Here is a 12,654-nt window from a genome sequence, read left to right as displayed (position 1 = left end):
TTTCCCCGGTTGGCCGGGCAGGTGGTTTCTTTCAGCGGCGTCGTTCTGGGGGAACGGGAGAGGGAGAGGTTTGGTTGGGTTTTGGTTTGGTCTCGTTTGGGTTGGGTTGGGTTTTTTTTTTTTTTCCCCAACCAGCGGTTTTTGCCCATGGCCTCGTTGGAAGCGTTGGGTGTCTTGGGTTTGCCTTTCCCAAACTTGGAGGATTTGGGTTTTTTCTCGGTATTTGGAGCTCTTCTTGCTCCTTAGGGTGGCTGTTCAGGCTGAGCCATACCTGGTTACTGAACTCGTGGGAGCTCTCAGTGGATTGGAAGTAAATAATGGTCCACAAGTGCCAGAAAATGGTCTGGTTTTAAAAGCAAGATCTTACAGAGGGCCTGTTTGAGAAGACTCTCCAGAACACCCTTATTTCAAGCCTATACCCAAATCCCCTTGCTCTTAGGCGCGCGTGTGAATTTTTTCCTGAGCGGGAATGTTGTTTAAAGACTGCGGGAGAACCGGCCAGTGGAACCACAAAACTCATGTAGCGAAGCGTGTGTTTGATCCAAAGCTCCACCTAAATCTCGTGACTGAAGCGGGTTTTGTATCGTGCCCTGTGGCGGTCACAAATTCCGGGACCGGGGCTGGCCACTGTCCAAAACAAGAGGGGTTTTCTGGTCAGCTCGAGTGACCATCAACATCCTGCACCGACCGAACCTGCTTTTCTGCCTGTAGAACTGTCATCTCGGTAGTTTCCACGACGAGCAACGCCAAAGGGACAGATTTAGTGTGAAAATTCCATTTCGTTGCGCAAGGACGAGCCGATCCTTAGAAAAGAAGTACAGTGTAAATGAGCACCGTCACTGCCCTCCGAGATTCCCCCCTTTTAGGAATGCTGCGTGCAGCTGCACTGAGGTAAAAGCGTCTTAAACACAACTCACTGGTGTTGTAGCCGAGTGTTTTGAGCACAGGAACACTCCTCGTTAACTGCTAACTCAATGCTGTAGTAAGTAAGGTTTTAGCCATATTCTAGTATTAATTCTATTGTGCCTTAGTGCTGAGAATTTGTCCCGTTCATATTGGTATATCTGTTCCTGTAGTCTTCATCAACAGCTGTATCTCCCCGAGTGTTTTCGTCTCTGAAACTAGTGGTTGTTGGTTTGTGTGTTCGGTTGTTTGTTTTTTTTTTTTAAAAAAAACCCAACAAACTTAGGCTGATCACTACTTGAACTTTAATATATACACAAAATAGCCCGTCACCACCCGAGAGGTATTTAGTGAGCTCGTTTTCATTTAGTGTTGTTGGTATGTAGTTGACTGCTTTAACAGAAAATGACTTTGTATCACTTAAACTGAGCACCTAAAGCAAAAGTAGGGGGACAGGCCTTCTGTTAAGGGGTATTGCTGGTAAAACGCATCCGTTTCATGTGTTTGAGTAAATGTTTCTCACTGGTGAATGACCCATGTGCTTTTCTTTGTGAAAGTAGTTTGTGAAGTATAAACTTGCTAGTAGAGGGTAAATATCGACAGTGTATGGAGTCCTTAATAAAATGCAGTATTTGTACTGATCCTAATCCCTTCAATGATTTGAGAGCGGCTGGGAAGCTGCAGGTCTGTGTTTCATCGGGCAAAAATACCTTTTCTTTGTTCGTTATTCTTGCGTTGTTTTCTTTCCCACCTGCAGCTGACTCTAAATTTAACAGTGTTCTCTTTGTATGGACGTGCCTGTGTGCTTGACTTGCGCAGCCTGACCGTGCCCAGCGTCGCAGGGACGGGAAGATGGTGTCACTCATCGATACTGAAGGACGATGTCATCATTTGTCTTTCTTTTATCCCCAAGGAGATTGACTGCTCGAAGAAAAAGGCAATCCGTTTTTAAGAACATGAAGACAAATTGTATCTGGTGGTTTAGTTCAGTGGATTTAAACACAGAGTAAATTTGGGTCAAAGGGCTTTTAGAGGTTCCAAGTCAGGCTTCCCTGTGGTCGGTTCTGCACAGGACTGTCAGAGTGGGACTGATTTTGTACATCTCTGTCAGCTTCTGTCAGCCAGTGCTACTGATTTGTTCTTCATCTTGTCGTGAATTGCCAGATGTGAAAACGAAATGTATAAACAATGAGCCTTGTACCACCTTGGCATTGACCTTAATAAATGAAGAGAATAATGAAAAGAAGTGAAACCATCACAAATACTCGATGGTTCAAGATCTTTGACTCAAAGCGAGCAAATCTGCCCAAATGATACTCCATTGCCTGCTGTGAAATGATGACAGCATGAATGGGAAAATGAAAAGAGATTTATTCTCGGAGTGCTTGATTTTTGCTTACTAGAGTTTAGACCACAGGATCACAGGGTAATTCAGGCTGGAAGGGGCCTCTGGAGGTCATCTAGTTCAAAGCAGGGTCAGCTCTGAGATCACACCGGGTTACTGAGGGCTGTGCCCAGTGTTGCCTTGAAAACCTCTGGGGACAGGGACGGCACAGCCTCTCGGCACGCTGTTCTGCTGCCTGAGCTCGGTCAGGGTATTGTCCATAACTGTAACAAAAAGGCTCGGGCTAGAGAGATCATCTGGTCCAGCCTGAAATATTCTTAGGAAGCAGGAGGTCGCAGCCCTTGGTACAAGGAGCCGATGATCTACGTGACAGCAGGGGGAAAAGAGGGGCCGTGCTCGAGGTGTGACCACTTCAGTCTTCCAGCTACAGGAAGCCAGATGTGAAATTTTGTGTGAAAACTCACGGAGCCGAAACCATTCATTAGGGCAGCCGGGTGGCTTTGGTTTCAAATAGAAACGATCCCTACGGGACCTCCGAATGAGCTGCCCGGAGCTCCTGAACCCGTCTTCGTTGACCGATTCAGGCTGCTTCATGCTGTGTGCAGCCAGCACCGCTCGCTGCGGTGACCCTGAGGTCAGCCTGAGGAAACGCAGCGCCAAATTTAATGGAGAATTTTGTGTGTGGTTGTCCTCGGTAAGACACCTCTGCGGGTATCGATCGGACACTGTCACCTGCTGAAAGAGCACCCAGTAGATCCTACAGAGGCGTTATTTGCAGTCCTCTCACATCCCCATGCATCTGCCTCTGTGGATTGCATTGCAACAGCGTGCTGGGCAGAGGAGAGACAAGCAAGAGCAAAATATCTAGAACGAGAATGTAAATCCTGATGGAGAAAATTCTCTAAGTCTCTAAAGGGTTTTTTTTTTTTCTGGTTTTTTCCTTTCCATGCATTATAAATGGGATGTGGGAAACAATATCTCACAGTTTCTCATAAATTTTCAGTGGATTAAGTTTTAATCGGATGCATCTTTGTGTCTGGAAAAGAAAATCAGAGTATTCCCTATTTCATTTTAAGTGGCATTAAGCAAAACATCTGCTGACCCATTAGTAACCGTGGGGTTTTTTTTCCTCCGTCGTAAGTATAGACATTTCCTCCATCGCGAGTATGGATGTTTCTTTTTTGGCAATAATGGGGAAAATTAGATGTACATAGGCTTGCTGTTAATTTGACTCCCACAAGCCTTTGTGAGACCGCAGAGTTGAAGAAAGCTTTATCCAGCACTTGCAGCAATTCCCAAAACACGCAGAGTACCTTGTAGAGTTATGATCAGTCCCGGCCTGTCCAGGCAGCGATAAAGAACTGGCAGGATGCTGATTTGTAACTGCCAAGAAGCTGGCTGTTCCGCAGCTAATGCTTTGGGAAAAAGTGGAAATAGCTTCTAAGGCAACTACACATTCTCTGTATTGCAATACAAGTACCTGGGTATTAAAATTCCATAAAAATTGGTGGAATGTGGTCCTGCTTTTATCTGGTAATTTCCAGCATAAATATCGAGCCATGTCCATTTCTGCAGGAGTTAAGATGGAGAGCGATATGCTCGTTAACAAGCCTTTTATTTTTTTTTTTTTTCCCTTGCCCTGTGCGAAATGTGAGGAAAACAACTGCTTAAATGCAAGCAGCTCAAGCTCAGCCTGACCCCAACTTTGAATCTTCTGGAGGAAACAGTCTGTGCCTCAGGCAAAGAATCTCTCTTAATTCCGTGACGATATTTTTGGTAGCACATAAAAGGAAGGGCTGCTTGGCTTTATCTGGAGGTGCAAGTGGAAGCTGGTATTTTGCTTCCATGGAGACCTGGAGCTGTAGTCTTACAAGACCGCAAACTGCTGCTCGGTTTCGCCAGCATGGTCCAAAAGAAAGGCCAGGAAGAGTGGGCTGAAAGGAGAAAAAGCGGCAGATAACAGTTAACTCTGTCGCATTCCTGTTCAAGGCTTAGGAATTGCAGCAGCGGTGCTTGGGCTGGCTCTCTCGCAGTTTGAGCCTGAGCAAATACACCCTGACGGGCATTGCTTCCTCATAGATCTGGTCACTGCATCTCCTGTCGTTACCAAATTGGCTGATCTCACCCGGGAAAAAATTGCCCAAGCCCCTTGTTGGTTTTTTTTTTCACCCGAAAGAGTGGTTTTTGGGCGCAGAAATATTCATATCGCAATGTTGGGCTTGTCATTTAAAATTCACTGGCGGCATTTTCAGCCGAGGTGAACGTGACGGCACAGCGCAGTAGAGTGTTTATACAACGTGCCAAGAAAACTCCTCCAAAAGTGGTTTTGGTGGAAGACTTTCCCAGAGGAGGTCTCTGGGCATTGACCCCTAGACCCTTCGTGAAAGTAGACGTGCACGTTCAGGCAGTTCATTCGCCAACCAGATATCCCAGAGCCACCAGATGATTCGCAGGGTGCCTCTGCAGAACGAGAAGTGACAGAAGAGCGGGCATTGCAGCCGGCTGGAGGTGGTGCTGCAGTGAGGCTGCCTTCTGTTCTGATAAGACATTTGGGTTTTATTCTTGTGTTTAATGTCTCTTTTTGTGTATTTATTTCCTAACTCCTTCTATAGATTTTATTTATGCTTTTCAGACATCAAAAATGATGGAATACTTTTTCACCACGAATAAACCTTGTTTCCTGGTCTCTGCATCAGTTGCTTTTTTCAAGATACTATTTTCCTTTTTGTCCCTTTCGTGTTCCTTTTTTGGTGTGATTTTATCTGTCCTTAGTCTTTGTCTTATTTTCCATATTTCCTTTTATTCTATAATGTAGCTGCAAAATCTGTGAGAAAACATGCCTGAAGATCTTTTATATCTCTAGTTATGTATGAGAAAAATTCCTGAGATACACTGAGCTGGTTGTTTTGTCTTAGGGCCTGTTACCTTCTCCTTCCTTTAATCACTGTCTTCCTGCTGTCTCTGAATTTTCAGGTTATGAATTTTGTCATTTTTTCATTTCCCCACATCAGTGTAGAGGTGCTTTGCTCACATATCCTTTGTTGGACTTCTCTAGGGGTACTTTTCAAGAGCAAGCAAAGGCGTGTTGTGAGTCCTGGGACCAATGTGTAATTATCTTGGGTCTTCGTGTCCCAGATTTCTGCTCTATTGCAATACAAATTTTCCTGCGATGAATGCAGCAAGGGATAGTTCTTTTTGTTCTTGCTTTTGGAATACGTATGTCCTAAATTCTTCTGCCCTCGGTAATCTGGCATTTGCAAGCTTTGTGTTTTGTGTTGTTGTGCCAGCATACAATAATACTATGCTGGAATATCTGGAGCTTTCATCTTCGGAGCAAGGTTTCTGGAAATGTTTCTATAGAATAATTGTGGGCATCTTAAGGAAAAGCTCATTTGTAAATGTCCTATCAGATAGGCTTTTCTTATAGAGAGTTTTAATTTTGGTAGAAAATCACTCGGTATTGCTTAGGACTTTGGGTTTTGTTTGCAGGCAGTACTGATCCGTACGATCCTCTCCATCTCATACAAATTCTTCATGGTTGTTCTCTTTAGGAGCCTAAGTCCCACGTAGTTACTTCAGCTCTCACTGTTCTATTGCCTTCCTGAAACGGAGCTGGAGTCACATTCAGTTATGCCTCCCAAGTACTTCCAGAATTTTGTCTCTCTGCCAACCACTTCCTAATGATGTCTTTTACTTAATAAAGCTTAAAAGGGTAAGAGTCTCCGTTTTGTCTTAAACCAAGTAAGCGGTAAACTAATAAATACTGAAAAGGATTAGAGTGAAAATTAAATAACAGTTACACTGAAGGGTACTGGAGTCAGCTGAAATAGTGCAAGTAAACCAAGGTGGAAAAGCGCAATGATACGGAAAGGGGAGAGGGTGACGAAAGCCTCAGAGAAAAATGGAATTTGTCTGGGCTGAGCGAGGAGTGCCATGATTGTTTTGACGTGTATGCGAGCAACCCAGTGCCGAAATCGGTGCATTTCACCAGTCAGTGGGTACACCAATAACTCCTAGTTTGGGCCATTCTTATTTGAACAGTTTTGAGTAAAAGCATGAGTTTACTCCTAAAATGCAGAATGACATGATTAAGCATAGCAGAAAGCATATCTGCCTCATCTTCACCACAGAGTCCTCAGCACGGAGTGTTATGGGCACAGACATGGAGATGGGCTTGATCCAGGGTGTCAGACCCAATTTACTTCTTCTTAGGGGTGATTCAGCGCTCCATCCAAACGCTTCTTCCCTGCAGCTTCCGTCCGTGGCCCATCTCAGTGGACCTACTGCAACATTTGCCTGCCACCTAGTGCTTAGAAAAAAAAAACCCTAGCCAGAAGACTGCTTTTCAGGAAAAAAAAAAAAAGCGATTGCTTGAATCACATTCTTCTGAGAACAGAATAATGGAGCGTGTGGCTTACATTGACAGGCAAATAGGGATGGTACGGGTGTGGAGTATGGAAATTTGGCATATCTGGGAAGAAGATGGGAGGACCCAAGATCTTACATTGTAAATTCGGAGTAATTTCTTTCTGGATATTGGAAAATTGCCTCTGTATTACAATGAGGCAGGGTTGTCTAGCATCTAAGTTAGGGCAGTTGGAGCTGGGGGTGGTTAGAATTTACCACCTGTTGTGGTCACAGGAGGTCATCGCATTTCTGTCTCTCTGGCACGTGTAGATGAAACCTAATAGCACCCCCCGTACATGTACGTCCACCTGAGACTCTTCAGAACCGTAGAATTACTAAATAGAGAAGCTGCTCTTGTCTCTGCTGGGATCTTTCAGTGGTTGTATTTGAGTCTGAAAGAGCCACTTGCTCATACAGTAACAGTACAAGGCCACGGTTAGTTGTGAAAGCTCTATCCCAGACGGGTACGTCGTTGGACATATCTTACACCCCTATGTTTGTGTTTAGTTTACATGAGGGGTGTGAATGTTTATCCAGTAAAATATTGTATACTTGTCCTTGTTTCAAGGAGAGTAGTGCAAATCCACAGCGTGTACTGGTGATCAATAGCAAAGCTGTACTTTTTCTCACAGCTACTCCCTGTTTTGCACTAGACCTCAGGTGGCTTCGTTCAAGTGCCTTTCTCTGCCTCACAGTTGTCCCTGTGCACTGCTGGGAAACATCTGGTGGCTGAGTGGTCCATCAGGACGAAGTTTTATCCTTTAGGAACAAGAGGCCGTGCACTGACAGCAGGCTGTCCGGTGGGAAAGCAGAAGGCGGGTCAGAAACACACCGGCCCTGCAGCGCTGTCGCCAAGCTTAGAAAACCGGGGGATGCAGCTGGATGAGGGGAAATACTGTGCCGTGCTTGGCTCTGAGTCGCCCGGGGAACATCCGTGACTCTTCTGGTGGCTTTTCTCTCTCAATCAGCGGCTGACAAGTTAGGTGGCATTTTAACAGCCCAAGCCATCGGCAAGTCATGCTAAATGACGAGTTTTCTCTTGTAAACGCTTGAGCCCTTGCGGGTTGGGCCCCGCCGGTTCGCCGGTGCTGCCCGGGAAGCCCCGGTGTTTCCTGAGAACACCCCGGGGCCTGCGCATCGCTGCTGGGTCGCCTACCAGAGGCCCCAGACGGGCGGCAAGGCCCTGCGGCGGCGGAGGCCGCCCGTCAGCCCCGCGGAGGCGGTTCCGCGGCGCGGCAGAGAGGATCGGGGTCGCCTCGCTTCGGGGACCGGCCTCTCCGCCGGCCAGAGCCGCCCGGGGCGACGTGAGGGGGGGAAGCGGCGGGACCGGCCCCGCGGCGCGACGTGAGGGGGGGGAGCGGCGGGACCGGCCCCGCGGCGCGAAACACCACCACCACCCCCCCCCCAGCTCTATGGCCGGCGGCGCTCTAGCCTCCACCGCCGCCGCTCCGCCTCCCTCTCAATGGTAGGCGGCGGCTCCCGCCCCCTGACGCCCGCTCCGCGGTTGGCCGCGGCGGGGCGGCGCGGCCCTGGTGACACGTCCCGGCACCGCCCGCCGCCGGGCTCCCGCCGCCATTTTGTGCGAGCCGCGGGCCGGGGCTGAGAGAGTTTGGGGAGCCGCGGGGAGGGAGCTGGGCTCTTCCCTGCGCCGCCATGCCTTCCTCGCCGCTCCGCGTGGCCGTGGTGTGCTCCAGCAACCAGAACCGCAGCATGGAGGCGCACAACATCCTCAGGTAACCGGGGACTGCCCGCAACCCCTTCCTTCCGCCGGTGGCGAGGCCTGGCCCGCCGGTGCCGGGCCCCGCGGGGGGCGTCCTAGGCCCTGGCGGCCGCCTTCCATGGTGGGCCGCCCCTCCGGCCCGCCTCAGGGCCCCTTCCTTGGGCGCCGTAGGGCGGCCGCTGGCTGCCCCGGAGCTCGGGGGGGGGGGGGGGCTGGCGGGGCGTCGCGCCGGCTGCGGTCCCAGGCTGTGCTCGGGGCTCCGCGCCTGACCCCGCTAGGCCGGCGGGCCTGGGGGCTTCGTGCTGTTCGCATCCCGTCTGCTCCGGGCCCTGCTCCAGGCCGGGTTGGCCGGGGCGGTGGGGTCTGCTCCGCCCGGGTCGCTGGCGGACCTCCGGATCCAGTGCTGCAAAACACGAGCTGGCGAGTTCGACAGGCGCAGAACAGCTCCCGTGGCTCGGCATCTGGAACTTAATGGCTCCTTTTCTCCTCCGCCCTCACCCACCCCACTTTTTTTCTTTAATCCACCCGAAGACTGGAGCCGCTCTGTGCGCTGAAAGGGAGCCTTTTCCTGTTGCGGGAAAGCTGGACGAAGCGTTTGGTTCGGAATGTCAAATGTCTGTGGGATTATGAGGGTTCATCTGTTTAGCACTGCAAGTATTTTCAGCTTGGCTGAATTCAAAAGGGGAGATGGGAGACTGGGGACGGACTGACGGCCAGGAGAGACCTGATCTGCCCGAAATCACGTTCCTAAATCTTCCCTGTGCATTGCAGGAACATGATAAAGATGTTTTTTGCACGCTTTTTTTTTGAGTTAGGCTAAGTAACATTCACGTTAAAAGGTACATGTTGCTAGCACAGTAAGCTAAACAACTATGTGTAAATAGTGTGCTATGTTTAAATAAAAACAACAGCCTTGAAAGGAATAAATAATAGAAGCAGCTGGTCTGGCAGCCATCTTACTGTGAGCAGCATATGATGCTGTTAGTGCTTAAACTTGGCATCAGATGTTGCCTTGTGGCAGTTCTGTGGAAACGTGGCGTTACCAATAGCAGGGTGGGGAGGTTGCTGTTCTCTTGTTTTTCTGCTGACAATACTGGAACTGAGTTTTAATTGAAACCTGAGTGCTAAGGACAAAGATAAATTTGCTTCTAATGTCTAGCCTTTCTCTTCCTCTCTGTTTTTGCAGAAGAAATAAATCACTTCCGGTGTGACTGATGTTCTTCTGGCAGATGTGGCAGGGAGATGGGTTTTGAAAGTCTCTTCTCCCTTAAGATTTTAATCAAAACTTAACAAAATTTATGTCTTTGGAAAGTGTTTATTTTCAGCAACATCCTATGAAATTAGAGCAACAGTAGCATAAGTGGCAAAATAGAGATGAATTGCTGATGCTGTTCTAAAGAAATAACTAGCCCATGCAATAAGAATGGCCATTTGCCAGGAAACTTCAGGAAAATGTTTGCCTTTGCTCAGAGCCAGTCTGCTTTACCAGTTCAGGGTAATGTCTTGCTGGATGTTATGCTGCAGTTTGAAAGAACACATAATAAAAAGAGTAAGAAGAGTTAGGAAGAGATTGAGGTGTTATGAAACCTTGAGATATTTTAAGGGGATTACAAGACTTCAGAGGATGCAAAGTCTGCAGGTGACTGAAAACAAAGTCTGGAGACCAGCCTTCAATGTTGAGCATCTTGATGAACATTCTTAAACAGTACTTTGTAATGTGTAGTCTAAGATCTTGCATAAGTATTTTATATAGGGTTTTTTTACAAATATTTATGCTAGGAAATATATAAAAACTAAAAAAAAAATTTTTTGAAGAGTTTGTCTTGTATTTGATGAGCCTTTTAGATATTTGAAATGCTGTAAGTCAGGTTTCAGAACTAACTTCTCTAGTCTAGTCAAGTTTTAGTTAAGCCACGTACTTCATGTAGAATTTTTATGAGTAGCTGTGCTTATTCCATTCTTCAGTTTATAGAGAAAAATATCAGTAAGGCAAGCTTATTTTGCTTTCCATGTGTTAGGCCTACCTCATGCCTACTGAAACTTGAAGTTAATTGTATGCTACTTCCTTTTTAAAGCAAAAGCAGTCTTGCAGAAATGTCTGAATTTTGACTGAATTTTGTAAAACATAATGTTTATCCCTCTACATATGACATCGGGATGAAACGTTCAATTTACCTGGTAGGCTTTTGTTGGAAGTACCTGCAGTCCATCGCTTCTTGCTTCTATGTTTCTTCTTAGTAGTTTATCCTCCTTTTTCATGCATGACATTATGAAGTGATTGAACAGGCTTGATTTAACATCTTAATGTACTTACATTTTATAACATCCTGGTGTTCTCTCTCTTTTGGATTTGGAAGACCAAAATTGTCATACGTGCTTTCTTCGTACACTTCAGCAGTTTGGGGGGGGTGTGTGTGTCTGTTTGGGGTTGTTTTTCTTTCTTTCTTCAAACTTAACGTACCAGATAACGGGTTACTTTTTTTGGACGCTTAGGAACTTTCTGTCTTTTTAAATTGCAGTGGTTCATTCCGAAGGATTTGCAATGACTCTCACTTGCCAACCTGAATTTCACATTCATCCTTACTGTACTTGCTATCTCCGTGCTGCCACTTGTGCCCCTGGAAAACAAACGCACGCACTAGATCTTTTTCATACCTGAATAATCAATTTACCAGTTTCTGGTGTTATCTTGCTTTAGTACAACTTCTGTTTGCTTTGTAGTGTGCTTGTGTATTTTCTAATTCACCAGGTTTTAAACATTTTGTTCTAATCTTCCAACAGAAGTCAGACTGAAGGTCTTTCCAAGTTTGTTGGTAGAATAGTTACCATCGCCGTAGGGGTATGAGACACTAAAGCAAAGGGCAAGAGGAAAAGCAATACATACGGACTATGCAGAAAGACATAATCCTTCCTTAAAAGCTGCCAAGCTGGGTGTCTGTCTGTAACCAGTCCCTAGGTCAAATCTTACTCATCCTACCCTTCTTGCGTTTACAAACAGAGTTTGTGCACAGGTCTGGTCTTTTTTTTCACCATAGCATGTGCAGACTTAGGCCATGGCTCTCCTTCAGCCATAGAAGAGGAAGGGTGACAATGCTCTTATTACCAGACTTCACTATACAGCATCTTTGGCATTTCCGTGTGTGTGTGTTTATCCGGCAGTACACAGATGGCCTTTAAAAGGAAGTTGCCGTTTGAGACTCTCCCAGGGTATGGGAGGTGCTCTGGTAACTTTGTGTTTTCAGCCTCAGAAGATGCAGATGCCCTGTCTCCGCGTCCTGAGCTCAGGGTCTCTGTGTTACTGCTGATCATGAACACTTGGAGGACGCTGATACACGCTGGAGCTACATATATGCTCCTCTGTCTTGGAAAACTTAAGTGTGTTAAGAAATTAGGAGTGTAAATGTGAGATACCTTAGTGGCAGTAAACAGATTTAAATATTGAAATGCTAGTGGCTGAAACTTAGATTTCATATTGATGGTATGATTTATAGTTCAACATTGACCACGGAAGAGAACTTCAGCTGCACCCTTGCAGTTTACATAAGTCACAGCTTCTCTGCTGGCATTGTCTGTCAGCAGGTAAATGCAGTGAGGTATTGAAATTTGTATTGCTTAATTTAAGAAATCTTAAATTGTATTAATAAATGCTCAAGAAGAAGGAAATGGTTTAACATTTTTGTATTAAAGCACTTTCATTTGACAGTTCATCAGTGATAATGCAAATTACAACAAGTTGTTAATGTTTTAAAGATTTTTGTAATCAAAAATAGTTAACAATGCTCGTGTTCCTGCTGTTTAACAGTGTGGGGTTTTTTTTGGGGGGGGTGGGTTTCTTTGGGGGTTGCTTTTTTTTAATATCGATTTTCCTGTTTTTGAAGCGGTCTACAAGGAGAGCACCGTTGCCAGTTACTTTCCTGCTACATGTTGTGAAAGGGGATGTATTAAAATCAGTGATTTGTCCCCTGAAAGTCTTTGCCACTGCCAGCTGCAGTGGTACTGCAGGATTTACTGCATTTGCTTTAATACCTAGTAATACTTGTTAGTGGCCACTGTAAGAAGAGAAGCTGTGCTGTTACGACCTTACAGTAAGCTGAAAAATACCTTCCTGTAATAAGCCTGTGTGAGATCCCAAAATAACAGTGAATCAGAAGCAAGGCGTGGATAAAAGCTCATGCCTCATCTGCACGGATCGCTATTACTCCTCTCAGCGCCCGAAACTGAGCGGTAACAACTGTCAGGTGTTAGTGCTCTGTCAGTGTAGTCCCATGCTGATCTCTGC

The 12,654-nt window shown here is 46.4% G+C and overlaps 1 protein-coding gene across 1 annotated transcript in view; it reads left to right on the top strand.

Moving 5' to 3' along the window:
• The first annotated feature begins 8,246 nt into the window (after nucleotides 1-8,246).
• Nucleotides 8,247-12,654, top strand: part of SSU72 (SSU72 homolog, RNA polymerase II CTD phosphatase) — a 28,480-nt gene continuing 24,072 nt past the window's right edge. Inside the window, exon 1 of the mRNA XM_086475989.1 lies at nucleotides 8,247-8,388. Coding sequence (XP_086332115.1) covers nucleotides 8,309-8,388 — 80 coding nt within the window. The 5' untranslated portion in view covers nucleotides 8,247-8,308. The remainder of the gene's footprint in view (nucleotides 8,389-12,654) is intronic.

This window comes from Leptosomus discolor, chromosome 20 (assembly GCF_034619465.1).
Source record: "Leptosomus discolor isolate bLepDis1 chromosome 20, bLepDis1.hap2, whole genome shotgun sequence".
Classification (NCBI taxonomy): domain Eukaryota; kingdom Metazoa; phylum Chordata; class Aves; order Leptosomiformes; family Leptosomidae; genus Leptosomus; species Leptosomus discolor.
The sequence above is the reverse complement of the archived record's forward strand: the minus strand, read 5'-3'. Positions and strand labels throughout refer to the sequence as shown.